The sequence below is a fragment of the Pavona decussata genome, unplaced genomic scaffold, assembly GCF_977016875.1.
Source record: "Pavona decussata unplaced genomic scaffold, jaPavDecu1.1 SCAFFOLD_76, whole genome shotgun sequence".
In the NCBI taxonomy this organism is placed as follows: domain Eukaryota; kingdom Metazoa; phylum Cnidaria; class Anthozoa; order Scleractinia; family Agariciidae; genus Pavona; species Pavona decussata.
Window position 1 is genome coordinate 584769 of NW_028145494.1, and position 25338 is coordinate 610106.

The 25338-nt window shown below is 39.4% G+C and overlaps 1 protein-coding gene across 2 annotated transcripts in view; it reads right to left on the reverse strand.

Moving 5' to 3' along the window:
- Positions 1–3132: 3132 nt before the first annotated feature.
- Positions 3133–25338, reverse strand: part of LOC146476481 (serine/threonine-protein kinase 36-like) — a 32546-nt gene continuing 10340 nt past the window's right edge. Inside the window, exons 13-34 of one of the 2 annotated variants that reach the window (XM_085114371.1) lie at positions 24852–25111; positions 22856–22955; positions 22120–22217; positions 21421–21526; positions 20900–21050; positions 19870–20293; positions 18111–18291; positions 16546–16623; positions 15930–16042; positions 15581–15698; positions 14822–14925; positions 14060–14126; positions 13262–13329; positions 12398–12483; positions 12066–12139; positions 11759–11900; positions 11274–11394; positions 7342–7402; positions 6449–6578; positions 5548–5620; positions 4555–4870; positions 3133–4475 (exon numbers count right to left, since the gene is read on the reverse strand). In XM_085114371.1, the coding sequence (XP_084970497.1) occupies positions 4585–4870; positions 5548–5620; positions 6449–6578; positions 7342–7402; positions 11274–11394; positions 11759–11900; positions 12066–12139; positions 12398–12483; positions 13262–13329; positions 14060–14126; positions 14822–14925; positions 15581–15698; positions 15930–16042; positions 16546–16623; positions 18111–18291; positions 19870–20293; positions 20900–21050; positions 21421–21526; positions 22120–22217; positions 22856–22955; positions 24852–25111 (2841 nt within the window). In that variant the 3' untranslated portion in view covers positions 3133–4475; positions 4555–4584. Of the gene's footprint in view, positions 4871–5547; positions 5621–6448; positions 6579–7341; positions 7403–11273; positions 11395–11758; positions 11901–12065; positions 12140–12397; positions 12484–13261; positions 13330–14059; positions 14127–14821; positions 14926–15580; positions 15699–15929; positions 16043–16545; positions 16624–18110; positions 18292–19869; positions 20294–20899; positions 21051–21420; positions 21527–22119; positions 22218–22855; positions 22956–24851; positions 25112–25338 lie in introns of both variants that reach the window. The other variant, XM_085114370.1, reaches the window with a different exon arrangement.

Sequence of the window (25338 nt, forward strand, 5' to 3'; positions counted from 1 at the left end):
GACTGTGAAAGCATGCGACCTTGGTCAGAAACGAAAACCGTGGGAAAATGTTCAGTGCTATGTACTTCTAAATTTATAGTAACTACAATTTGATAAAATCCTGAAGTGTGACCATGCATAAGCACTTTTCACCGGTGCTCTTTCTTTTCTAATTTTTCGAAGAAGACATTTTGGAAAATTTGTACCGAAATTCAAGACCATCTACGTAAAGCGACCAACATCATTCTCTGTTTTGTTGGCCCTGATATAAGCTCGCTTCCGATTGTATCGCAAATATAGCTATCGGCTCAATTTATTTGCGTGCAGCGTGGTAAATATTCTTTGTGGAATTTACAAATACTACCAAATTGAATTTTATTTTGCATAATTGGTGTACAACAATGAACAGCTGAGATCATTGTTCAATGGGAACGGAAGCTTTTTGTTCTGACGCAGATAAAAGAGATGTGTGGATTTGATATTCATCTTAGCTTTGCACAACAAAAAGGTTTGTTATCAACATGGTGCTAACCTGTGTAACAGGCTTTTGAGTAATATCCGATACAAAACCCGACCAAGCGTTCCATTGAGCGTGCAAACGAGGCAAAGTCTCTGCACATTGCAGCATAACCCAGTTGCCTCACGGTCTTTGCGTCAAACGCAAATAAGAGCCTCTTGCCTTGTTCAAACCCCTCGAGGGTGCACAGAAGAAATATTAAAACGCTAGTGATTTTTTAAGGGTCGGTGCGCAGCCTGCGTGGACTTCCAGAAAAAATCGTAAACGCACCACTATATGGGCCGGTTCACTGGGCGTTAGTTAATCCTTAAAAAGGTCAATTTGTTGGAACAATTTTCCTCGCTTGAGTTAATTATCGGGCTCGGGTCATTTGACTATCCATTGAATGAAAAATAGTCAACAGTAATGAAGATTATGAATCTGTAGCAGAAAACTTACAAGGTGTTTCCAACTTTTTAGTTTGTCGATGAAAGCTATTAAGGAAACTTCCGGGCAGAACTTTCTTAGTTATGTGCATACAAAGTCATTCCAAGTTTTGAGTCTGTGTATGCAATCCTGGAGTGTGCCAATCAAATAAGAGTTGCTGAGCAGAACTTTCTTGTCTACGGTTTGCCAGTTGCCAATATTTCATATCTACTTTTACATGTAATGTCGAACTTAGATAGGTACTATTGCAGTGAAATTAAGTCATTACTTCAGACTCCACCGTTTCAATGCCAATAACGACATAACTTACTGATCAAAAATTTATATTTTCACTTGTCGCCGACAATACACATCATGCAGTTTCGTTACAAACTTAACGTCTACATGTTCTAAAGAAACTTTACATCGTATTGTGGCCACATATTAGCATGGTTTAGCATATTTGCGATGTTTTCCTTTTTATTTGTATTTACTCCCCCTTGGTCCGCTGATTGCTACCTGGGGGTGTGCAGATTATGATAATTCTCAGTGTTTGTTTTGACGCATAAAAAGAAAAACTTATTCAATCTTTTGACGCTTTCAGTTTTCGGTTTTTCTATGACGATATACAAAGATAGTAATCTTCATTAAAAGTCACCACACAAGTCTGTTTATACTGAAAAGGTTTTGTGGCTTTTTGTCACCCGGCGTACGAACCTTCTCCAGAATGAGAAATCCTCGTTCCTCGTACAGACGCATCCGAAGTAATTTTCACACACCATGCGTCAGTAGCGAAGGCTACAAAATACATCTGTCAAATTCTGTTAATTGAAAACTGCACAAAAGTGTTATCAAATCGCGCAGTTGGCGAACTATTCAATTACGTGGGAGGCCAACGCGCCCTCGTTTGGAAACCACCAAAATTAAAAGCTGGTCGCTCCGTCGCCAGCCACTCGTGAGCCGTCTTGAACGTTGCTATGATTATAACGCGCACCTGCTTTATAAAAGGCTAAAATGATAAATTTGACGCGACCAGTTAGATTTCAGCACGTTAAGAAAATTCAACGAAACAGAAAAAGTAAAAAAAAAAAAAAAAAAAAAAAAAAAATCGCAAATATGAAACCAATGTAAACCAGAAAACGAAACAACGTAAAGCTTGTAAGTAGATATTATCTTTCACGGATCTATCTTTAGTAGAAAGTGCGAACGTTTCATGTTTTTCTGCATGCTAGACTTTTTCAAAATTTATTCGATTTTTCCCTGCCTGAAATTTGAAAGAGCAGACCGTCGGAAATCCCCGACTGCTACATTTAGCATACAGCCTTTACCACGCCGGATAAAAAATATCAATTGAACCCGATGCAAAATTCAGTCCTTTTGTGCAGTATGGTCACTTGGGTGATGGGTCTCTTAAAATAGTGTTTGGTGATTGGCGTTTTGACAGCCCAAACAGAAATTATATTTAGCACCAAATCAACGGAAGTCATAAGCCAGGGTTATCATTACGTTGCCAAGTATTCTTGTGTGCCAAAAACGTCTCAATACTGACAGTAAAAAAGGGATTCGAATTCAGGACAATATTCAGTGGTATAGAAGCTTATCATCAAAGTCTGCCATCAATGAAAACCCCCAACCTACCTCCTGTTTATTGAATATATCAAATAATAAAATGCGGCAGTCTTTTAATGGATTTCAATTACGTTCTCAATCGCTAAATCTTGGCTTAAAAGTTTTCGGTCTCCGGCTTGTCTGGTTTGTCGCCGCATTAATTAAAAATCAAACTAAGAATTCACTGTTTTCATGCATGAACAACGAACTCATTTGCCGGCTGTATCCTCAAGTGGAGGAGAAATAGACGAATCTGAGGCTGATTTAACAGGGATTTCGTAAGCAACATCTATCTCGACAGTTGTTCTAATAAACGCAATATTTTGTTTTCTGAGTATTGTTTTCACACCTGCTCCAAGACGTGGGCAGAACGACAGGTTGTCTTTCTAAGCAATGAAAACGTCACCTTTGATGGAAACATACTATTCACCCACTATGGAAATTATACTCAACGTCGTTTTCAAACTGATAAGAAATCTAGCAAATGTAACCTTCCCACCCCTCCCTAAGCAAAAAGCTAGCCGGAGAGCAGGGACCCCAACAAGGGACAATGAGCAAGGAAAACTCGCTGTCTTGCCTTTCTTTTCGCTCCTTTGTCCACTATAGAGGTTGAAACACAAACAAAGAGTTCTACTTTTTTTATTCTTATCTTCTGAAACCGAAATAAATAGCTTTTGAGGTATCATCACATAATATTTACAGGTGCCTCAAAGATTATGTACAAGATTTTCCTTTTGTTATTATATAAACACGAAAAAAATAACTTAACGCACTAGTGTCGTAAAATGAGCGACTTAAAGGCAGTTTAGGATTGTCCTTCTAAGCTGTCAAAAATATCTTCTAACTCTGTTCCTAACTCTTTTATTTCATTATTATTTTTTTCCATTTTTAGCGTCCAAACAACCCCTTTATACTGCTCTAAGTCCGTACTAAATATTTGGTCCTTCAATGCTTTTTGTTTTCATTCCAAAAACTGGCCATACACAATTAACACAATTCATACGATAGATGACTTTTTCAGTCAGTGACACAGGCATAGTCAGAAAAAGAAAATCTGAGTTCTCCCAACAGGAGTCGAACCTAAGACCTTCCAATTACTAGTTCGGATGCTCTACTACTGAGCTACAGGAGACTCGTGGGAGCTAAGGCCATTAAATTAGGTTCATGTGACAAACATTCTGCATACTGCTAGGATTGGAATGTCAATGTGTGGCATACGTGCAACGGAATACACGTGATGGAATATTTTAAGCCTGGTGAATAAATGAGAATGATGTATTATTCAGTAACAGGCACACAGGCATACTCGGAAAAAGAAATTCCGAGTGCTCCTATATCAGGAGTCTAACCTAAGACCTTCCCATTACTAGTTCGGATGCTCTACCACTGAGAGTTACCCATCTTAGGGACAGTGTCTGTCTTACCGAGAGATGAAGTAAAGGAATCAGATCTATGGTGCACGTGAGGACTGACACTGTGTCTCTCATAGAGAGATGTCATTCTAAGAAATGTCTCCCTCTTAAGAGGTGTCTCTCTAAGACAGATATCCATGTCCATCTAAGATAGTTGTCTGAGAAAGATACCTGTATTGAGAACTGTCCATCTAAACAAGAGCCTGAGAGGTGCCCATCTAACAGAGGTGTCTAAGGAGGTTAGTTTCTAAAGAAACTGCGATGCTGCGTCTGTGGGGAGTAGAAACGAACGTTTGGTTTATCAACAGAAATGATGACTAAAGGTAAATTGACCACCGTAAAGATATTGGAGTGATGACGTTTCGAGCTTTAGCCCTTCGTCAGAGCGCATCCAAAAAAGGTGTCTGCTTTGACAGGTGTCCATCTAAAGGGTTTCTGCCTTGAGAGATCTCCTTCTTAGAGTGGCATCTGTCTTGAACGAGCTGTTCCACTGAGAGGTGACTGTCTTTGAATGGGGTTCAGTTTCAGGGAATTCTCCATTGAGAGAAAGGTGTCTGAAATCACATAAACCATTCAGTTTACATCAACCACTGCTATGCAATTCTGTATCAAGACACATTTTCCTCGGCCTACCTCAGGACCTGCCTGTTGTATTCCTGGCTCTCACGTCTCGTTCCCACGCGTTTTAAGTTTGTTCAAGATGCGAACACAGTGTTCAGACACAACGCTGTCGTTTGTCCGCGCAGTACTGGGAACCGATGAAACGCTGGACTGCTGACTGCAGGCACCAGACATCCGGGATCTTTCAAGGAATCTGACCAGCCGTTGTTGTATACCAAGGGAGACAAGAATCTGTCTACAGCGTGGATTTCTGCAGAAGAGTCTAAGCGTCTTCAAAGCTGCATCCTGAGGCTCAGCGTGTCCGTCATTGCAGGCCATGTCAAGAACGCTAAACGAAATAACGGAATGGTAATGGCATTTAGACAGCGCGTTTTTACACCGCAAAGTTGTCAAAGAGACGAAAGAGACGAAAGTAGCGAGAAAATTTGATGGTCGTTAGTAAATCCCGAAATTAGCTACCCACCAAAAGTAACGATTTCAAATGTAATCTGGTTCTCTACCCAAACCAAATCAGCCAATCAAATGGCTCTTTCACAGTTTGATTTCTTCGGTTTTGTTCTCGCGTAATCATTCAAAGTCAAGCGAAAATCGCTCTGAGTATGTATTGAACAAAGCCAGTATTATCTTTACATTATAAACAGTTCTAAGACTCTACACTACTTTATCAAAGGCCGCAGTAACGCTAAAACCCAAGTTATCATGAAGCCAACTAGGATGACCACGTGGGGTAATTGACCAATTAGAACCTGAATTGTAAACGTGTAATGGTAAGACACGCAGGGAAACATTGCGCGACCACATCAACCTAAGGGTTTGATTGGTTCAGCACCGGATTGGTCACGTGAAAAAATAGCTTTGTTCTGATTGGCAATCTGAAAGTCATCACGTCAGTTGGCCACCTTATAACCACCTTAAAGTTGCTGTATTGGTTTAGATGGTACGTTAGATTCCAATATGCCTGCCGCACATTAAATTAAAAAGACTGTTAAGACTGAAATTCCGTACCCATGAGGTGCCTGCGTCTTGATAAGCTGTTGATATAGCGATGGTGAATGTCTCACCATATTGCCCAAAGCGCCTGCAAGAAACAAGACAAGATTGCAACAGAAAATTTTCTCATTCAAGAAACAAGCATCCTCAAAGACCCAGGGGTAGATAGTTGGGTCAATAACTGGTAGGTTCACAAGAACGAACGAGCTTTGACCTTCCTCCTCACCCAACTATCTGTCCCTGGGTCTTCGAGGATGAGAAACAAGTACATCACTTGGTCGCAGTCTTCTTGGACTGTTCTGGCATTCTGGATAAACCAAAAACTTTCTAAAAGAAAGCAGCTTAGGGTGCGTCCGATTGACCCCATTCCGAAATAAGAATAAAAAACGATTACTAGTATCCCTCGTAAGAGGTTTTTGGAGTTACTGGAGTACAAAATTGCTCTAAAATTATCGCGTTAAAAAGAAAAATCTAGCAACTGTTTCGCTTATTCTTATTCCGGAATACAGTCAATCGAACGCAACATTAGGCTATTTCAGGTAAACCAAAACCTAACCAAAAGAACGCAATTATAGCTATTCTGAGTAACATAAATCTTGCTAAAAGGAACGTAATACTGCTGTTCCGAGTGACCAAACACTTCCTCGCATGTTCGGTTAATCCGTCCTTTTGAGTAGACGGATTAACCCTTTTACTCCCATTATCAAAGAACAAATTCTCCTATCTTGTTACCATAATTTTCTTATAAAAGTACTGGGGAGAAGTCGTTGAAATATCAAGAAAATTCACTTTGGGTGATCATATCCTTAATTCCCATTACCTCAGGGGTTGAATAAGCATTGATATTACAAGGAGAAATTTGATGCTGATCACTGTTAGGGCTTAACGACCGGTCTGAACTTAACCCCTTGCTTACCTGCCGCATTAGCTCTTGTCCTAGCCACAGAGTCTGTCAGCAGTTCAACCAGCAGAGGTACAGCAGGGCTCAGTGCTGAATACAGAGAATCGCTATGGTATGCAGCGTTACCAATAGCGAAACTGGCATTCTGTCAAAACAAGACGCAAGTACATGTGAAAGAAATGAGATGTTATGTTTTAAGCCGGGGATAGGGATATTTTTTCAAACAGTGACACAGTGTCCGTTAGCGAAGGTTCGACTCCTGTTGGTAGAACTCGAATTCTCTTTTTCCGAGAGTGGCAGTGCCATGCACTAACTGAAACACCCGGGGGGGGGGGGGAGGGGGTACTCCCATAATTTTTAGCTGGGGCGTGCCGCTGGGACTCTGAGAACCTTAACCTTTACTAGGCCATGTTAACCTTTATTTCGCAGCCCTATTCTAGAGTAAACACCGAAAATCCCTACCCTATCCTAGACCTATTTCCGATTTTTAACTGTCATTTACCGGGAAACTTTCTCAGACTAAATTCTTCAAGCAACTGATTAGTTTCGCAGAAAATGATACCCTATTCTAGGCCAAAACTCTGTGATTTCCATACCCTATTCGAGAGTAAACTCGCTGAAAACCATACCCTTCACAGCGGCACATACCTATATAGCTCATATATAGGAGTACCCCCCCCCCCCCCCCAAGGCGGAAAAAATACCTGAATCAAGAGATTTCTTATAAAGGCACTACAAAGAATTTGTTGAGCTACTTGTCTACTTGAAAATAAAAAAAAAATAATAATAATAAAGCGACATAAACAACAACGACACGTTAATTCGTACTCAGAGACAGACCACCGAAAACAAAAATCACAAACAGTGAAAACTTGTCAGAAAAGCAAATGACAAGGAAAAGGATTTACCTTGCGAACATTAGAATCGTCACTCTTCAGACAGCTTATTAGCGTGGATAACAAACTTGTTCTGCAAACAAAGAAGGCATTCAGTGATAAACCGCGAGGAAAAATTAGGAAGCTAGAGATGGGGGACCGTTTAAAATTGTTCATGTTAAGAGACAGTGTTTTTTCGCAAGCTAACAAAAAACATCACCCAGTCACAGGTGACCCAAGACATTTCGAAAACACAGGACGAACTCCAAACCATTTCTTAATTACAAGAAAACCAACTATTGTTTATGTCTTTTGCTGTGAGTTATTTACAGAAGTGAAACCAGACAGGTTTGGTTTCAATTTGGATCAGTACTTGATAAACAAAGAGGAACCCATTAAGTAAAAAACTGACATGGATTTAGTTTAATTACAAATAATTTGTTTTGCTTGACTAAATTGCAGTAGTCACTTGAGAGAATTGAACATCACCCAGAGTATACTAAGAAGGAGAAAAATAAAAAGAAATCGGCAACGTGGTTAAGTGTGACTTGGCAGAGATGGTCCTTGAGTGCGATTGCATTGAAATCAGCGTGATTGTTTATATCTGCAAGCCCGTAGCAAGGCCAAAACAACTGGAGGGGCCAAGCAAAAAAATGGTTACACAGACCGATTAGGGAGTTTAAAATGCAACGAGAACATAAAAAAAAAACAGTAGATTTAGTAAGTAACACAAAAACTTTGCACCTGCATCACACTTTTTGGTACAGTTCTTTGCCGTTTCTTTTACGCAGACTACCACATGAAATTTCCTAATTTCACGTTTGAAGGAGGAGATAAAAAACGACGACAGATTTTTCTTTCACATTTTAAATTTGGAATCGGGCAGTAAGAATCCGACTGCAGGACATTTTTTTTTCTCTGGCTCTTGAGAGGACATGCTTGTGTGGCTTTTGATAATTACAGATAAACACTAAATTGTTATAAACTAAGGGCATTTATGTTGCTATCAATGAGCGGATGTCAGTTTATTTCAACAGCTTTCACGGCTTTAAATTGGTTGATTTCGATCCATTTTGGTTCTTATTTCCGATTTACAAGGTACCGTAGGAATGCCTTTGTTGTTGTTGTATATAAAAACAAACTGTTAGCGAAGGAAACTGACAGGTACCGTAGTAAACAAATTATTGAAGGTTGTGAAAAGGCACTTTCAGCATCAGAGTTCAAGACTGATTGATCAGTGCACATTTATTTGTTTTACTCATATATTTTTTAGCACATTGTTTTTCAACTTCCAAAAATTCTGGGGGGGGGGGGGGCTCAAGCCCCCCCTGCCCCTCCCCCTGCTACGGGCCTGAACGCCCTAACGTATTGCGTAGGTTTTACATGTAATATCATTCATTTTGTTGAAGCTTAGGGTAAAAATTAGCTTCGAGTTTCTGGTCAAAGAAAAAGGCCAATAAAAAAGTAAACTTTGCAGTGTTTTAACGGGCTGATATAATCATCAATATAGAAATATGGTAAGAATTGAACAGATCAAAACTGGGCGAAACAACTAATTGAGCAGGTACAATGTAAAAACAGTTGATCAAAACAAATCGGCAAAGAGCAACGAGTGGAACTTTGCCAAGAAAAATGTTGTTTATGTCTTAGAACGTGTCCCAAAAGAATTGTAGAATGTTACTTATTATCAGCTATAAAGTACAATTGTATAGCAATTAAATAGAGACTGCACAAGAGGGTACATTCCAAAGCACATTGTACAATTACTTCATTTGTGACGTCACCACTAGTCAATAGCCACGGCCTGACCAATGAGGGCGTCCGAAACTGACAGTTATCATAGAAAAATAGTACCACGCGTTGAGGTCATTAGTTCGATCTAACGTCAAATGTTATTATCAATTCAGTTCATTAACACCTAAGAACTTAGCTTTGAAAATGCCATATTGTTTCTATAACTTTTTAAAATTTACATTTACCGCAACATCCTCACTGATTTTATAGCAAGATCAAATCATTTTACTAACCCTCTCCACTTCGTAAAACGAGATGAAAAACCCATGTTATGATTTCCATTATAAGTTGCTAAAACATTGTCGCCTATTGTTTAATCCTTTTCATACCAAGTTTCAAGTTTCAAGTTTTATTAAGTTTTTCAAACGTTACTTACAAATGAACACCGCCTGCAAATAGCGAGCTAATCTAGGCAGGCGATGTTAAGGACATACATAAACGAATTACTATTTGAAGGCGTTAAAAAAGTCAGTTTTGAATACATTATTTTTTATACCTTTTTTACTTAAGTACTTAACTGAACAATCAACAATTGCACCTGAACAAGTTTAAAACAACATTCCACTTTACTTCTGGAACGAACCCAAAATCGTAAACAACCTCGTCCCACAGGGTACATTTTGATCCGTTCTTAGTAACGGATTTGTGTTGACTAACTGTTTGTAAACAGTATAATCATTCCGTTTGATGCTAACACTTTTACCATCTAAATTCATACCCTGTTCTACATTAAGTTAAATGTCAGCCCGTAAAGACACACACATTGTGGAAAAAATTGCTAGGTTCGAGGATTTTTCGTTGACTCGTCTCTTGAGGTTTATGTCGAATTTTATTAAAATCAGTAGTTTTTACGAGATACGCAATACGTTTTGTTGCCGTTAAAAACACTTCTACGCAATCGTCCATATCATTATTATAAGTTGCTAAAAACATTGTCGGCTATTGTTTAAGCCTTTTCATACCTTTTTTACTTAAGTACTTAACTAAACAATCAACAATTGCACTTGAACAAGTTTAAAACAACATTCCACTTTACTTCTGGAACGAACCCAAAATCGTAAACAACCTCGTCCCACAGGGTACATTTGATCCGTTCTTAGTAACTGATTTGTGTTGACTAACTGTTTGTAAACAGTATAATCATGCCGCTTGATGCTTACACCTTTGCCATGTCTAGATTCATACCTTGTTCTATATTAAGTTAAATATTAGCCTGTAAAGACAAACATTGTGAAAAAAGTTGCTATTTTCTAGGTCTTATTTTTCGTTGACTCGAATCTTGAGGTTTTTTGTCGAATTTTATTAAAATCACTGGTTTTACGAGATACGCAATACGTTTTGTTGCCGTTAAAGCGGGGATTCGCGCGAGACGCGAGGCGCCGAAAGGGTGGATGCTCGCGTGGACCCCCCATTCACACTAGTTCCCAGACCCTTTGCAATACAAAGACTGCATGGGTAGTTGGCTGAACAAAAATACATATATTGGCTAGACAGGAAGCACACTAGATGACCGTTGCCACAAGCACCTCCGAGACGTTGAAAGAAATACCTTCCAGGCTAGTCGCTTGACACTTAAATCTCCCGAACCATTCTCAAAAACACAAGGCGGTCTGCGGCCTCTCCTTACATAGACGCAACACGGAGAGCCGAAAAAAACCTAGAACGAAGGGCCAACGCTCAAAACGTCAGCTTTTGTATTCCTTTACACTGATTAACAATTATTCCACGAGCGCGCGTTGGATATGAGACGATAGATAGCCAACGAGGCACGTATCGCCGAGTTGGCTAATATGCACGTGGAAAAAAAAAAAAAAAACAAGAAATATTGCTAGATTTTAATGATTTCGCTTTGCAAGAACAACCAGAAAACAATTTAGAAGTTAATTAGTTAGAAGTAAGTTTGAAGTAAATGGTCGCTACTTCTCTTGCATGGAATAATGGCTGATATATCATGGCCGCTAAGCCAATCAAAACTCTGGAATTATATTATCCAATGATCATATTTTTGATAATTTACGTTATTAACTCAGTTGATGAAAAACGAGCATTCGTTTTCACTCTTCCACCAACCCATTACCCGAGTCTGTTTAGAAACTACCCCCCTTTATCTATGTGATATATACATTCTGTCAAACTCTTTGAAACACCTTTTTCACTCCTTACTTTCTTACCTCTGAAGAGCTGGATAGAAGACGACAGAATGCTTGAGAATATTACCCAGCATGCCACAAGCGTTGGCAACGATAGACGAGTTTGGATGGGTCAGCAGGTTGTACAGAGGCTCATACGATTCTGGAAAATAGATAATAAATTACTTGTCTGTCTTCTCATATTCTTCATTTATAACATAGCGCGAGTGCATCCTAATCTAATTCCTATTAGCGTCATCATGGTACATTTCTCAACATACGCACGGCCGTGCGTCCATCCGATGACGTGTGCAAGTCAGATGGGGGAAGCATGCGGGCGCTATGTTATTAAAATACTTTTACAGGGAGACAACACCATAAAAAATGAATATTTATAAGAGCTTGAAGCTTAACGAAACGTTAAGATTAAACTGATATGAGAAACCATTTTCTCTCAGCAACCAAGACACAAATTTAAGAGGACTTGTCTGTGAAAAAGAGAAACCATCTGGTAGAATTGCACTTACCTAGATCTCCTTGTAGGACTCTGGTAACCACGGAAACATACTCAGAGGAACTCCGTGCCGCATGACTTAGTATCGTGATGACATCACTCAGAAGAGTAATAGGGTTATCCACTGACACCAGTGAAGCTAAGAAGGGCTCAGCCTAGAAAGAAAACGAAGAAAAAGAAAACCTTGTAACACGCTTTCAAATTATGGGCTACTGACGCTTCACCCTGACAAAACCCCGGAGAAGATTGGAGAGAATCGGGCGCGCGCGAAGCGAGGGAGTGCGTGCGAGTGATTCCCCTCTTGCCACGCGTTGATTTACCTTGCTGCTCGTGACATGTTTTACAAGCTGTGTGACAAACATCTCATCACTTAGCACCAACCGAGAAATCAGACCTGAAAATATAAGAAAAAAAATCCTAAGAGAATGCTTTTTTTTTATAAATGTCCATTGGCTGAAGTTTTCCCGCACTTGAAACTGGTAACGCGTTGTTAACTTCGAGTCCCGATAGGTTCATTGTATTATTTTCAGTAAGCTTATTGGCTATATGTAACAACCTACTGTAACCACTCCATTACAAATATTTAGGTAACCGAGTACATTTGTTATTTCAGGGTTACGCGATAAACCGTTGTAGTAGATTTTAGTCTCACCAAGTGGTAGATCCAGGTCCTCCATCGGTGAAAACTTGAATGCAAAGTCCACAAGCGTAGGCACCAGTCTGTACTGGTACAAAACACTAACAAAAGAAAGAAAAAACAAAACAAAAACAAAAACAAAGAACGACTGTCAGTTTGAAAGGAGAAAGAAGTACTTTTGCCCGAGACTACAGCGTCGCGTCTCCTCGCCTTTTTCAGAGATATATAAGCAATAATAGCTCTAAAAAGCTTTAAAATACATAAAGCGACATAACAGTTCATGGCATTTTTTCCAAAATAAAGCTTCATTATCTCAGTCTGAAAAATGCGCTGTTACCCCCAATTTTCTATTTGGATTCCAACAGGCCTTGCTAAGATCTGCGTTCCCTCATAGTCATAAATCGCGAAAAAATATCTTGTTTAGTAGGCACCTTCCTTTAGAAAATTAATACCGTTAATTCGCACCGACGAAAGGCTAACGCTCAAAACGTCATCACTCAAATCTCTTTACGGTGGCCAATTTACCTTTAGTTGTCAACTCTGTTGATAAAAACAAACATTCGTTTCTACTCCCCAATCGAGGTAGCACCATAGTTTCTTTAAAAAAAAAACTGACCTTCGTGCCTTCCTTAAGAAACCCGAGTTTCTCCTACCATCCATAGATGCGCAGAGCGTATGCGCAGTAGCAAAAGGAGACAACGGCACAATTGTGGGATGAGACCGAGCAAGACAAAATTTGAGAGCGGAGGTTTTACATCAACAACCAAAGGCTACGTTTCTCTTTCATGCAACACGAATTCACTACTCATCTAGAGGACTTCAGTATTGCGCGATACCGCCAATGATCAATAAATGTAAATTAAAAAAATCCGCGCTTACCTTTGCATGTCATGAAGAAGGTGTTCTTCTAAGTCTATGGCGAATGGAAAATAAAATATCTTGATGATCTGCAAGGGATTTTAGTTGATAAACGTTAATAAACACACTACCAACAAACAGCAAGTATCGATGATCTGCATGAGGCTGGGTGATTGCCATAAGAGCTAAGATCAGAGTTGTCAGATAAACGACGTCAGAAAGATGATTATGACATGCATTATTGAACAGGTTTTACACACTGCGCCAAATTTTAGTGCTTTATGTAGTGTTGGAAATAACAAATAACGGCACGCGGCGAGTTAAGGAACAGCTGAAATGAGACTATAGGGTACCACTGATAGAGAGGGGGCTTTGCTGATTTCTGAAGAAAAGGTGGGGGATTCGAGTCTATAGGAGTTAAAACTTAATGTTAATCAAATGAAATGCCTTTGTTGAAACTCGTTGCAATATCACTCAACCATGGCTTCCCGCCCCTCCCCATTTTGACAAGGGAAAAGCTCTGGGAATGAGGTTGAATATCACTTGCACTTGTTTCATTAAGTTGTCGAGTGCCATATAACCCCCCTCCTCCTCCTCCTCCTCCCTGTCCTTCTTATCATCATCATCATCATCATCATCATCATCATCATCATCATCATCATCATCATCATCATCATCATCATCATCATCATGTTGTAACCGTGTCATCTGACCCATAAGTTCCCAATGCCGTGTTCACATTAAACATAAGAGGGTAACTGAATCTCCAGCATTATCCAAAATAGAGAATAGGTTAATTTTTAACAACACATATCTAACCTTGCTTGTGAACACTTTGAGTATTTCTTCATCTTCACCTTTATTTTCCCGCTTAGCACCTGCCAGACTGAAAGAAGAACATACTTTAATATCAACACTGACTTTTTGTAAGACACCACATGTACAGTAAGACAAAAACGTTCCAAGGCTTGTAACTCGACGTTCACGTAATCTTAAAATGAAGAAAACTGAAAGTTGGGCGTTTCCCGAACTTTCCCAACCAAGTAGAAATTAAATCGTGACTTCCTCGCACGCGTTTTCCCGCGCTTGTTCCGATTATACGTATCTCCTTTGAGTTCTGATTGGTTCATTGTGTTAAACGCGGATGCTGTGATTGGCCAGAGTAGGTACTTTAGATTTACGGCCCAGGGGCCCGTTTCTCGAAAGTCCCAGTAGCTTACCGGGGCCGATAGTGTCTTTGGTGATAAATGTTTCTTGACAGGAGTCACTCTTTGTTAGCTTTAAATACTAAATTTTAAAATCTTATAATTGTATGAAAACATTGGCCAACTACCATGTCTGTAATCACTTTGTAATCAGCGAAAACAAATTTAAAAATAAACTTATCGGGCCCGGTAAGTTACTGGGACTTTCGAGAAACGGGCCCCTGATTTGAAAACTGCTTTAATACAGACAGTTCTGCTGTTCACTAAGATCAAGCGAGGCAAAAATTCATGCAAGCTTCACCTCGAAAACAGACAACTCTCTGATACAGACACGATCGGTTTGGTGGCTCTATTTACAAGGTTTACCACTACTTACCGTTTAGAGAGCTGCTCCACAAACGTTGTCGTAAGCATTTTGCTCAAAAAGGAAACTGCACGTGCAGGAGGTTCAATCAACTTCATTATACTCTGCAATGGAGTCTGTAAAGTACAACCGGAAAAAGACGTTACTAGGGGCATTAACTTTAACTGACCGACAACAGAATTTTGCGTTTTAACCTGAACAAGATCGATCTCTAGTTCACCGTAAATTAGTAATTATAATTGTAAATTAGCCAAATGGTCTTGCTATGTTCAATTTGAGTTATTAAGTTATTGTTTGTGAAGTTCAATGCTCAGCCTCATGAGCGTTTTTGTGGTTTAAACGCTTACTGACGGTAACTATAACATCACGATAACATCATCATTATTACTCCTAGTCTGTGCAGAAGGCATTTCCGTTTGTGCGATTTTCGCTGTTTGACCGCGCGGAAATTAAGACGTGAGCGAAAAAACGGAGGAGGGGGGAGGGGAAAGGAGAGGAAGGTTTTCTCCCTCTCTCCTTCCCTCCCCCTCCCCCCATTTCGCGCGCCTCCAAAATACGGAAAACGGCTCTTTAGTACAGGAAACTCCACAGAAACTTTTGTTTCGCAGGCTACATTATTCCTAACATAATATCCCAATTACTGTTAAACATGTGAGACTGTTTCTTAGGAACAATATTAAGGATTCGCCTACTTTTAAGAGAGGTTAGGTTCGTTTTCCTGGCAAAATGGTTGTTGATTGTCATCTCAATATGGGTAATGTGGCCACCTACCTTGGTAAATAACATGTGTGTCACATTCAATAGCGTTTCCAAGCCCTGAGGTGACATCACTCCCCACTGCACAGCACCTACTGTGACATGAGTTTCTTCTTCAGGCATCTCTATATCACTGACAAAGTCAATAAAAACAAATCCTGGTTCAATCCATCCACGGCTCGGAGACCCAAGGACAGATGGTTTGGTCACGAGGAAATCAAAACTGGTAAGTTTACAAGAACGAACGAGTTTTGATGTCCTCCAGACCTAACTGCCCTTGGGTCTTAGGGGGTGGGTTCAATCATTTATAAACTTCTTATTGTTGAGTTTGAATAAAACATTTAATAATCCTATGTACAATTACCTTAAAACTAAGTTTTCATCTGGGGCAATGCTCAAGACCACACCAACTGCAGACCATAAACTGTCCCAGAGACTGCCATCAACAACTTGGGATGACACCCTGGAGCCACTATCCTGTAAACACAAGATGGTTGGAAGGGAGTATTAATTCATAATTGTTGTACAAAATTACAGTTAAATGTTGCTTTCCACTGTCGTGCAATTTTACATGCGGTAACGGGAGTGAATTTACGTGCGTAAAGATATAAAGGAAATGTATAGACGGCTTACGACTGCAAAAGAAAGTTGAACCAGATTCAACTTTTCAAAGGTTCCGCCCATACGTTTTTTCTATTTTGATTCCAAAAGGTCTTGATAGAAAGAATAACGTTATCATTTTGAAGAAAAACACAACACTTTTTAACTCTAAAGACATACTTCGGCCGTTACAACAGGCCGAAACAAGTCTTCAAAATAAAAAAGTGTTGTATTTTAAAACTATTTTGATTTACGCGCGTAAATTCACGCCCGTTAAAGCGTATAAAATTACGCGACAGTGGAAATCCACCTATCCATGATCTAACAACTTTCTTCATCATAAGCTCTAAAGCAAGAGAAATGAGATGAAAGTTATCCACCTGAGTAAGACAGTATTCCAGTAACTCCACAGTACCATCCAGAAGGCCTTCAGCAACACCCACGATTGTTAACGGTCTCTAACAAAGAAACAAAATAGCAAGAATAGGTGAGAGTATGTAAAGGTAATGTTTCTCAAGGTCATCAACAAATGCTCTTTTTGGAACACTTTCAACTGGACAATCATGTTAGACAAACCAACGTGAACCTGTTAACAGGCTTCCAAAGTGGGACGTAGGAAGAAGAGAACGGAGAGCGGAGCGGAGTGAGCTGAGCGCGGTCTGGGGTCTCCCTTTTTTTCTCGCTCCAAGACCGAGCTACAATCTTGGACAGATTAAAAAAAGAAATTAACCTCCCCCTCCCTCCCCCCAAAATCAATGATGAATTCGCGCGCAAAGCAAAACGCGTCATTTTTCTGTAGTGTTTGTTAAAAGTGTTTTGAAATTACTCAGAGATTCTGCTTGCCTTAAGTTTTGAGGAAGGCTATTCCATAGGATAGCACCACTGCAGTTAAAACTATTTCGAAGGTAGTTTGTGCGTGGGAGTGGAATGGCTAGTTTATTTTCAGAATCTCGGAAAGTATAAGGAGTAGTCATGGATCGATTTGTATGAGGAAGAGGGGGAGAGGGGTGGTCTTAATTTTTCATTTGATGTGTCCAAGATTGTAGCTTGATTTTTCTCTTCACCCTATGCCCCACTTGGGAGCCTGTTCTGAGCGTTGTTGGCGCTAATATTAAGATGATTATCCTTGCTTGCATCACACTGGAAACATACGGATTTTCATTGACCAATAAATGGTTATTTCCCATAAATGAGCACTGTCACCTATCTATTTTATCTTGTCATTTTAACACTGAGAAGACAGAAAGAGGACTTATCATGAGAAATGTCAGCTTACTCGTGAGCAAGAAATCGTGGCCTTAAATTGTCGAAAAATGCTGCTCTATGCTTTGCTTCTCCGCCAAAAAATTATCTTTTAATTGTTTTTTATGTTTCGTGTATTGTATGTATAACGTTGTTTGAAGTTCTGCTTTATTTGTATAATTCCTGTTCCCACCAGACATGGGGTAACATGACTGGCTCGTAGTTCTTTCGCAGGCATGGTGACCGATGGCCTTAATATTAAAGGGGAAGTATCACGTAAATTTGCTGTCATTTCAAAACCCAAAAATGTTTGTCTGTCAGCAGAAACAAGGAAACTGAATTGTCAAGTTTGTTATAAATTATCACCCCAGTGCAATAAGACTGTCGATTAGTGCCTCTGGTCAGAGACAAAGTAGGCCGGTATGGAGTGAAACTTGAAAAATGTTAGGCTAATGTTTTTCAAGTTCTCGCATTTTTTTGTTTCCAAAATGCGCTAGAATAGAACAGATCATGAGTTGTTCCTTTCAAGAATCGAGTTGATTTCTTTCCTCTCGTCATCCTAGAATTATTTGGCAGCTGATTGAAGGTCTTATTTCATCATTTTTAACAAAAGATACCAAAAATCCCATGATACTTTTCCTTTAAGTGATTTCTTGATTCGGAGTTCGCTCAACTGAACTCATCATAAATAAAAATTACTAACCTGTGGCAGTCTGGCCAATACTTCGGAAATGGCATTTAAAATACCACTACCTTCATCAATTTGCAGTAATCTAGGATCTAAACTGAGCAGTTTGGCCAGCAACATGGCAGAGAGAGCTTGGATTTCAAACACATCTGAGTCAGTGAACATGGAGGCAATGTGATCTGAGCAATCAGAGATCCTGTAAGAATGTAACACATGCAGATACTTTATAGATTGTTGGCGTTAAGCTGAGAATCAAAGGTAACCTAAGAGGCATCAACCAAGCCGCGGTTCTTAGAAGAATGGATAACGTTATCCAGTGGATAAAATATTCTCCAACTTTTACATTTTGTCCGCTGGATAAAGTTATTTATCAAAAACTGGATCATTGTATAATGCAATTCGAGCGATTTGATTGGCTTAGCGGCCATGGTACATGAGCCATTATACCATGCCCGAGAAAAAGAGACCATTAAATTGTCTTCTTATTGTTCTTGTAAAGCGGAATCCGCAGGACCTAGTAATATTTCGTGATTGTTTTTAATGAAACAATTATTCCCACTACAGTGGAACCCCGCTACGCGCCTCGTTGGCTATCTATCATCTCATATCCAACGCACGCTCGTGGAATAATTGTTAATTACTCTTTCAACAACTAGCGCCCGGGGTTTAAAAACAAGTACACTCTGCGTCCAATCCAACAGCTGAAATGAGAAAGATGACTTACTGGGGTTGTTAAAGTGGAACCCCGCCTTACGACCACCTCGTTATTACGACCACTTTTTTGTCCCCTGAACGAATTGAAAGTCCAGTCATTTCCTAAGTTTTATGACCTGGTAAATCTGACCACCCCGTTATTACGACCTTGTTTTCACGGCCCAAAGGTGGTCGTATTAAGGATGGTGCCTATTTTTGTTACTGCACATCTCGAGATACTCGGGTTTCCTATGAGTGATACTTACTAAAACAAGGAGATCTTTGCGCGGTTAAAACTATGCGGAGAAAGCAGAATTTAGCAAGCGCTTTTGGTATCGAAAAAGAAAATTGGGGGTAACCATGCGTTCAATTTGCTTCAATTTGAAAAAAAAAAAAAACGCCATACAGCGTTTTGTATTTTACTGTTTCTTAGAATAATTGTTGCTTAATTATCTAAAAATGCGTGGAATCCAAAAAGAAAATTGGGAGTAACCAATAACCCTTGCTAAGATCTGCTTTTCCCACATAGTCATAAACCGCACAAAAATACTTTGGTATTGGAAGGCACCGTCCTTAACGGGGTTCCGCTGTACTAAGATCAAGTTTCTTCTGTTACATGAAGTGACTAGGAGAATTACTACTCTCCCCACAGAGGTGAAAGTATTTTGCTTGCTTGAAGTGTCATATCTCCTTCAGGGCGTGTGCTACTAAGCCATTACAAAATATACAAATAAATGACTTCATTTAAATATCGAAGTATTTAGCACTGTAGCGCTAATTGGGGGCACTATAAATCAGTGAAATAAATCTACAAACTGAACATAACATTTGCTAGAAATCCCAACTGGTGTGTGTGTGTGTGTGTCGGGTGGGGGGGGGGGGGGGGGACCAGTTGGCTATTTACAAAGCGTGGCCTTGGATTTGAAAACGGGGCTACTGGGAAACAAATCCAAGAGCGGGACTTGGACCCGGGACCTCCGGATTACAAGTCCGGTGCCCTGACCACTAGGTCACCCCACCTTCCTATAAAAGACTTGCTAAAATGTAATCACCAGCAAATGATTACAGAACATAATCTTACTCTGCAGGAATGTCCTCTGAGTTTGACACCATGGCACACAAAACCTGCAATATACAACTAGTCTCTTGAATGTCAGAATCCTTTCCATTATAACTTGCAAGACACTTGGTCAGCAATGTCGTCCAATTTGAATGTCTTAAAAGATGAATGCTCAGTTCTCTGGACACCACACAAAGCCCAGCAAGCAACTTCACAACACAATATGTTGAAGGTTTATTTTGAAGAAGGAGAAGCAATACATCCAGGCATTTTTCATTGGAAGGCTGAAGAAGTTTCTTCGCCACAAGGCTGGCTAAGTTCCTTTTTGGACTTGATTCATTATTGGAACCATCAAATACACCCACCAATGCTGTCACTGTTGCTATGGCAACTGTCTGAACATGGACCACTCTTGCCTTCACAGATGTAGAATCACCGATTGCCCCTATTGTAATCACGACAACGAAGGAAATAAAAACAACGATCAGAACCAGCCACACCAACGAACACACTCAAATTTTAGCTGCTAAAACTAACCTGATGTCAAGTTACAACCCAGCAGGGTTGGGTGGGGAGGATATGATACTCCCTCATATAAGTTCTATAAGTATGTGCTGCCCCAAAGGGCATGGTTTTTAAGCCATTTAGGTCTGAAAATGGGTAATAGATTTTAACCCTGTAGGTCTGAAAGCATGAAAACGGGTGTGGATTTTGCAGACCAGGTCTGATTTAGATAGTAGGTCTGAAGAGGGGTAGTGAAAAATAACATATTTAGGTCTGAAAAAGGGTAAGGGTTTGGAGCACTGGGCAGTACACCCCACCAAACTGAGAAGTACTCCTCCTGTCCCAGAGTTAGAGAGAGCTATTTTTTCAACTCCTAGATCTCGTGAGTTGTTACTGTGATCAGTACCTTCATAAAAATAAAATGTAGTTTCAAACAACGTCAGCCAAAGGTTTGCAAGTTCATTTTTTTTTCATTTGTACTTTGTACTCAACCTACATATCAATCTAGAATTTTTTTTATGGTCAATAGCATAGAGAATAAGTTCACCTTTGAGTTTTTGAATAACATTCGGTTCCACTACAAGAGCTGTTATCAAGCAGTCCACACTCTTTATGTCACAGGTGACAAGATGGTCATAAAATTCCTCTGAGTCTGCAGTAGTTTGTTTGTCCATGGCATGACAGATTTGCTGAACACACTGTGCAAAGAGATGTAGTTGAGAAATATGATTAGTTTGTTTCACTGCAAAAAATAAAACATGATCATCTCTTCAAACCCAGACATAGCTAAGCTACCCTAATAAATTTTCAAGTACTGCAAAAATTGACAGATAAGCCACCCCTTTTTTAAAACCAAAAATGTGCGCCCAATATCAGTGGTGTGGCTTTTCTTCTCTTGGGGGTGAGCATGGGCTCATTTCCGTGACAGCGGCTGGTAATTGAGCCTACACTTTTCAAGGAGCCCTAATATTTACAGTCCACAGAGATGTGTTAAGTTCAAAGTGGGTTTGTTTCTATCCGCCATTTATGACTTGTACAGCATCTTAGCAAAGTGCATATAGCACACACCTCAAGAATGGCTTGTCTGAGATGCAGTTCCTTGTCTTGACCATGCTTCATCAATGTTGGTAGGACACCCACTAGTTTCTTTCCACAGCTCAATAGGGCAGAGCCGCTGCAAACAAAACCACAGTTTGCAATAAACATCACTAATTTTATCTTGGGTGCCAAAAAAAAAAGACTATTTGCAAGTCTATCAACTTCAGTCGCATACCTAGGGGATTAATGGTCTAGCATGGTACATGTGACCTGCCTTACATTTCACCTCAGATTGGTTTCCACACTTTTTTTTCAAATAGCCTTTTTCGCTCTACAGCTGTATATGCTGATTGCCCATGAAAAACCACATGACATTATTTGGAAAATCAATCCTTTGTCTTTTTGGAAGTAAAGAATGCATGCCAGCGTTAATGTGACTAATTCTAAAAGAAACTACTCCCAAGAGTACCGTCACATGATCTCTAATGGGGCAACAAAACAATGCAGCAAATGAAGTACATTCCATTTTGACCCTCTGAATTACACTGTATAGGTTAGATGCTCAGGATTGCCAAGGGAAGGCAGAAGAGGGATGATCATGGTTAATTGTACTTCTGATCTATTAGTTAGCTCCAGGTATGAGAATCAAAAAACTGTTGTGCAAAACATTTTATCTATCTGCACTTCACTTTGTTGGTCCCTACACTTGAAAATGACATTACAAGTTACCTTTCTCTGGTGGTATCACCACTGAGAAGAGTACAGTTCTGCAAGAATGCTGTTGTTACATTAAGCAAATCCACAATAACTTGAACTGCCCAGGGTTGCTAAAGTTTGAAGACAATTATTTATGGTAAGTCTGCTAATTTTAACTGCTAACTATATGCTCTATGTAGATCAGAAACTAAAAATAATATTAGTTGCTTGTAGTCAAAGAACCCTTCAATGGGTGAGTATTTGAATCATGCAAGTTTTGTCAATATTTCGAGTGCAATTTTCTTACGATGTAATACTGTAATTGCCTGTGTCAACCCGCTGTTATTTTAGGTAATTTGAGCATGAATTTGGCATGATATTGATATTGCTGCAGTTTCCAGGGAACACTTTAACTCACACCTCTGCTGATATTGTGCTGAAATAAATATTATTGCCTTACAATTGCTGCTGGTTTACACATGCAACTTGAAGTTCCTAAGTCATCACAAATTGTACCAAAAATCAAGGGAAATGTGTAAGAGGGCCGTCAGGTGTGTTCTGAAATAAGTGTAATATTATCATTAACATACACATTCGATCTCTTTAGAAAATAATGAGATGCCGAAGGGTATAAACCATCACTTTATCACATCCTGGACAGAATTTTTGACTTTATCTTTCTTAATGATTATACTTCTCTTAAACAAGTATTGCACTAATGTGCTTAAAATTACATTAGTGCAATGTTATATTAAAATAAAATACATACCTGAGACAGACCTGGCTTCTTGATCAGCTGTATTATAAGAGTGACATTATCCACAGGAATCCCAATCGATGTAGAAAAGTTTATTTTTACCTCAGGAGAGCTGTGAGCAACAATAAAAGATTCATCAATTATCAAAAATTGTTCAATTACACAATAATGTTGCTCAGCTTGATTATGTAGTAGAAATGCAGCTCAAGACCCTCCCGTAAAATAATGGGTCCATCGTGTTGTTATGGGCAATATTTTAGGTCCAAGCAAACTAAAACTTTACATATATTTATTTATTTGTTTATTTAATAATGAACTAAAACTTATTTGTTTGTTAACTTGTTTGCCACAGATATATTAAATTTCTTCAATTATGTGACCCCTCTCAAGTAAACATCTCCTTGAGTCATGAAATCTCAGATAACAACAAAACCATCAGCAATGAGATTAGTTCTTGGAAATGTGTACAAGGTATAACCATGCAAATATGTATGTCAATTTATGCCAATTTACACAATTCTTCCTGTACTTTTCTATACATTTTCTGTGGTGGATGAGGGTCTAATGCTCAAAACGTCAGCACTCAAATGTTCAGTTTGTTATGGTGGCTAAATTACCATATCAACTCTGTCGATAAAACCAATTATTAAATTCTCAGCCTCGGATATTGCATTTCTAGCGTTCTGATTGGTTCACTAAATCCCGGTTATCAGCTCATATACCGTAGTTTGACCTAATATGGAAAACGATTGCCCCAGGTGTCGCTAAGCTAAATTTTTTTTCCGGCGGGAAGCGAAAAGTTCTTCGGAAAAATGTAGGAAAAAAAAAAGAAAAGGAAGAAATACCAAACAATGCCATCTCAATCAATATAACAACAATAAAAGCCACAAAGTTCGGTATGACACTATTGAATGGTACGTATCTCTGAAGTTTCCTTTAAAATCAGAAAAACTGCACGATTTTACGATTTTTTTTGTTCGTTTCTGTCGCTCGGTACTACTCAGCAAAACATTTGCACAAACGTGCACAGCTCTTACGCTTCTCGATAAGCTTAAAGTTTAAAAACTTGCAATGAATGCTTGTCTCAGTGAGGTTGTACCTCGTACACTGGGACTTGCCTTAAGTGTTTTAAAACGTCTGCGAGGAATTCAGTTCAGCGTAAAAAAAAGCCGTCCTTGATCCCTTCCTTCGCTCGGCATCACACAGCAAAACATTTGCTCAAATGTGCACAACTATTACGCTTCTCGATGAGCTGGAACTTCAAAACACTTGAATGCTTGTCTCAGAAAGGTGGTAACTCGTACATTTAAACGTTTCTTGAATTTGAGATGGCCCACTGTGTCTGATCTTCTTTGCTTTCGATTTTTCATACAACTCTGTTTGCAAAGAGCTGCGCGTGTCATGTGATCATTAAGTTTCGTGCGCTTTGGTCGGAAGTTGCCTCAACATCCGGTCGTTTTAATTTGAAAGAAATTTTTACTTAAAATAAAATTCAGTAAACTTCAACAGCAATACCCAAACTTCCATACCCAAACTTCCATTCGCGCTTGTTGGATATGAGATTGGTTATAGCCAACTTGGCGTTTCGCGCCTCGTTGGCTATTTACCATCTCATATCCAACGCGCGCTCATGGAATAATTGTTAAATATTTGTGCCCTGTGTTGTCTGCCTAGCGAGCTAAGTGTAATTATTGAAAACTGAATCATTGTAAAATGCAATTCCAAGGATTTGATTGGCTTAGCGGCCATGGTATATGAGCCATTATACCATGCCAAGAAATAGCGACAATTAAATTGTCTTCTAGTTGTTCTTGCAATGCAAAGTCAGCAAGATCTGGCAATATTTTGTGATTGTTTTAATAAAACAATATTATTATTCCACTCATGCTTGTTGGATATGAGATGATAGATAGCCAACTCGACGCTACGCGCCTCTATCATCTCATATCCAATGTGTGCTCATGGAATAATAGTTTTAGTATCTCTGTAGGAGTAACAGATCCATTACCAAGCAGTTGTCAGCAAACTTCTGAGGACTCTAAGAATCTGTCTCAAGCGAGAGGCTCCCTCCAGCAAGCCATCCAAGACTTCACATGCCACAGCCTCCAGTGCACTCTGTACTTTACTGATGAATGCTGCATCAGTCATAAGTTTCTCAGTGATGCTGGAGTCTTGTGTTTGTGCATCTTGTTGGGTTGGTGTCTCTGAAGCAGCTTGCTCTGTTAGTTCCACAAGATAGTCCCATTCTTCATCACTATCAAGCTCCTCCTTTAAACAGACATTAACCTTTGTCAACACTACTACAAAACAAGTTAAGTTAAACAAAACCCTTTAATATGACTAAAGTTTCTGCAGCAAAGATTGCAGGAAGTAAACTTGAGCTCTTTCTTCCCCAATGAAAGTAGCAAGTTTTATCAGCATCCCACAGTGTAATGCCACTTCTGGACATTAAATAAAATAAATAAATCACTCTATTTAAGTGTCAATATATTTAG